Below are 3,922 nucleotides of genomic sequence, written 5' to 3'. Positions count from 1 at the left end.
TGCTTCATTCCTGAATGAATCAGCCGTTCGAACGAATCAATTGAATGAATGATTCAGTGATAAAATCAGTGACTTGCCGCCACCTGCTGGCAGATTTAGTTTCATTTTTAGTGTATAATTTCAGTTATTTAAATCATTTAATATTTCTGTATTCAAAATTTTATATTTAAAACATTAATCTCCACCTGAATTTATGAATTTAATTGCACTCATGCCAACTCAGAGCCTCATTAAACGTCTGAAAATGTACCTACAAGCCACTTGTGTTCTTCTGTGCCACCTCTGTAGTACAAATAAATTTATTAATACTAATTTCAGATGATTGGTAACTTATTTGTCTTATTCTACTTCTTATTATATTGTTTTAAATAGAAACATTAAAAAGCTTATAAACATACATTTTTGAATTTGACAGATGAAAATGATGCCATTACAAAAGGTAAAAAGAAAATACTCCTGTAAGTCACGAGTCAAATGTCACCTCGTATTAGGAAGGCTAATTTTTGATCAGAATTTTTGATTATTGATCAGAAGATGCTCCTAAATTTTAAAGTGCTCCTAATTTATCCTAAATTAGGAGGACAAGCGCTCCTAATTAACAAGAAGAAATAACTGCTCTTAAACTGGGTGTGTGACAGGTACGGCTGAGGAATGGGGTTTGGTCGAAGAAAAAAATTTCAGCCAAAATATATATTTTTTGCTTTAACCCCTGCAATATAATAAGTAGAATAAGACAAATAAGTTACCAATCATATGAAATTAGTATTAATAAATTAATTTGTACTACAGAGGTGGTACAGAAGAACACAAAAGTGTTCAATGAGGCTCAGAGGTGGCATGAGTGCAATTAAATTCATAAATTCAGGTGGAGATTAAGGTTTTAAATATAAAATTTTGAACACAAAAATATTAAATGATTTAAATACAGAGATGGCGCCGACGCTGATGGCTGCCTCCGTGGCGTGCTCACTCCATTGTGAAAAAGGCCCAGCAGAGGTTGTATTTCCTTCGCCAGCTGAGGAAGTTCAACCTGCCACAGGAGCTGCTGAAACAGTTCTACTCCGCCATCATTGAATCCATCCTCTGCACTTCTATAACTGTCTGGTTCAGCTCAGCTACCAAATCTGACCTCAGAAGACTACAGAGGGTAGTCCGGACTGCTGAGCGAATCATTGGTACAACCCTCCCTTCTCTCCAAGAACTGTACTTATCCAGAGTGAGCAAAAGGGCTGGCAGAATCACTCTGGACCCCTCACATCCAGCACACTCCCTCTTTGAACTGTTGCCATCTGGTCGGCGCTACAGAGCACTGAGCACCAGAACGGCCAGACATAGGAACAGTTTCTTCCCTCAGGCCATGCATCTCATGAACACTTAACAATAACTGTGGAACACACACTATTTATTCACTCATACACTTATTTATCTAATACTCATACTCAGTCTACACCTCAAATTTGCACATAATATACAGTACCTGTACATACAAAAACTGTCTATTGTAATATACCTGCACATACAATTGTCAATTTATATATTTTTATTCCTTATTTACTTGTTCTATTTTTTATTATCTGTGTTTTTTGTTCTGTCACTGTCATTCTGTTACACTGTGGAAGCTTCTGTCACGAAAACAAATTCCTCGTATGTGTAAACATACCTGGCAATAAAGCTCATTCTGATTCTGATTCTGATAACTGAAATTATAGGCTAAAAATTTACCTAAATCCGCCAGCAAGTGGAGGCAAGTCACTGATTTTATCACTGAATCATTCATTCAATTGATTCGTTCGAACGGCTGAATCATTCAGGAATGAAGCAAGTGACTGTCTTTATGAACTGACGGAAATCCGTCATAGTGACGGAAAACTTTAATCCCTGTATGCTACTGACAATAGACCATTGACATTTTTGCTGACAAAATTTGCAAATGTGACCACACTTTTAGCCTGTTCATCACAATTGACTGGAAGAGTCATGTGAATTCATTGGTTAAAAAGAGCAGGATCACTGAAATCAACTCCTAAGCATCCCCATTTAATGATTGGCTTCATCACTCGGTCTCCTCTCCACCAATAAGCTGGTGTGTGGTGGGCGTTCTGGTGCACTATGGCTGCCGTCCAGGTGGATGCTGCACACTGGTGGTGGATGAGGAGATCCCCCCCCACAATGTAAAGCACTTTGCTAAGAAAAAGCGCTATATAAATGTAATGAATTATTATTATTAAAAATATTCTTGAAAAAAACAAAACTAGGGCTTTCAAATATTGTTGTGAATGGGGACCTTGGAGTCAAAAAAGTTGAGAACCACTGCACTACAGGTACAATAACAGTAGTAATACATCACAAGCACTTGTTATCATCAGGCATCCCTAGGTCACCTAATCCAAATTTTAGACCCGAACTACAAAAACTATATATTATCACATATTGTTTAAAATAATACCTTTTTCTGCAAGAACTTAAGTCTGTAGTTTGGTGCGGTGAGACAGTAGCGGTCTGGTGGAAGGCGTGGACCTGTGTACGGTTTGATCAGAGGCAAAGGAGTTTGGTTCTTCTGCCTTGCAATGTCCAACAGAAACTGAAACCATGGACCAACCACCACTATTAATTACCAGAAGTCACATATGTGTTATGCATTAAGAAACAAGTCAACAAGAACAACTTACATCTCGTGGTGGAGGAGATGTGAATGACTGATCCACTCGGCACTGTATTGCTAACCTTATATCATCTGCATCCACATTGGACTTCTTGGCATGAGTGGAATATATTTTTGCATCTTCAATAATAGTTGTTACGTATCCTGGGGGGAAAACAAAAAACATCTGACTGTAATTGTTAAAATGTTATTGGACGACTTACTAGTACAGAACAGTAACCGCTGGAGTTTGTTAAAGCATTTTACAATATGCTGAAGGGTTAAAGTCATCCTGACTTACTGTATGTAAACTCAAGCATTTGATTGATCACTCTGGGATCGTACTCCGTGATTCCCATGTCTTTAAGAATCTGCATCATAACCTTTGAAGACAATAACAAAAAGCAAAAACTGAACAAGGAAAATATCATGCAAATTATATAAAGTAAATAACATATCTGTACATTCATTTAAACAATTATATTTTCTCTATATTTCTATTTGTATATATAGTGCATTATTTATATTTCTGTTTTTCTTATATTAGTGTTATTTCATCTTTACTGTTTTATTCTATGTATGTCTGCACTATCGTGTATGTTTGCACTATGTGTGTACTTTCTTCTGCACTGGAAGTTCTTGTCGCCAAGTCAAATTCCTTGTGTGTGTAAACATACTTGGTAATAAAGCTCCTTCTGATTCTGATATTAGCATCATCGCTGCATCTTTGCAGCATGCACCAGCAAATATCTTAGTTTACATTTTTACGCATTAATCATAAATACATGACCTTTATATTCATAAAAATATGGTAAATTATAACACATTGTGTTATAATCAAGCCGAATTAAAAATGGATTACAGTTAAGTTAACGCTACCAGTTAGCGTGCTAACGCATGTGTGTGCACAAAGAAGAATAAGATGAATAAAATATACAGTCGCTTTTTATACATGCTGCTTTAATCGCTGTGGTTTAAAAAACAATAAATGTTGCACAACACGGAGATAAAACAGTTTCTGAAACATTATTTACCTGGGCATCTTTAGGCACTGTTTTCGGAGACGCCATTTTCGCATGAGCTCTGATTCTCCTCCCCTGATTCTGAATACTCAGGTTGTCTTTCAAAACGTAGTGAGCTGCCTACCTAGAAAGCATTTTAGCAACCTTAGGCGGTGCCTTCTTCTTCTTTTGGAGTTTTATGGCGGTTGGCAAACAAACGATAGGTGCATTCCCGCCACCTACTGGGCTGGAGTGTGGTTGATGGACTAGGAAGAATTAA

The 3,922-nt window shown here is 37.0% G+C and overlaps 1 protein-coding gene across 1 annotated transcript in view; it reads right to left on the bottom strand.

The window, feature by feature from the left end:
* LOC107707126 (transcription initiation factor TFIID subunit 9-like) overlaps positions 1 to 3,806 on the bottom strand; it is an 8,665-nt gene extending 4,859 nt beyond the window's left edge. Inside the window, exons 1-4 of the mRNA XM_016511029.1 lie at positions 3,676 to 3,806; positions 2,943 to 3,024; positions 2,670 to 2,806; positions 2,447 to 2,581 (exon numbers count right to left, since the gene is read on the bottom strand). Coding sequence (XP_016366515.1) covers positions 2,447 to 2,581; positions 2,670 to 2,806; positions 2,943 to 3,024; positions 3,676 to 3,711 — 390 coding nt within the window. The 5' untranslated portion in view covers positions 3,712 to 3,806. The remainder of the gene's footprint in view (positions 1 to 2,446; positions 2,582 to 2,669; positions 2,807 to 2,942; positions 3,025 to 3,675) is intronic.
* Between the last annotated feature and the right edge of the window lie 116 nt (positions 3,807 to 3,922).

The sequence above is a fragment of the Sinocyclocheilus rhinocerous genome, unplaced genomic scaffold, assembly GCF_001515625.1.
Source record: "Sinocyclocheilus rhinocerous isolate Xijiao unplaced genomic scaffold, SAMN03320098_v1.1 scaffold535, whole genome shotgun sequence".
NCBI lineage: Eukaryota > Metazoa > Chordata > Actinopteri > Cypriniformes > Cyprinidae > Sinocyclocheilus > Sinocyclocheilus rhinocerous.
Note: the sequence above shows the minus strand (reverse complement) of the source record. Positions and strands in the feature narration are given on the sequence as shown.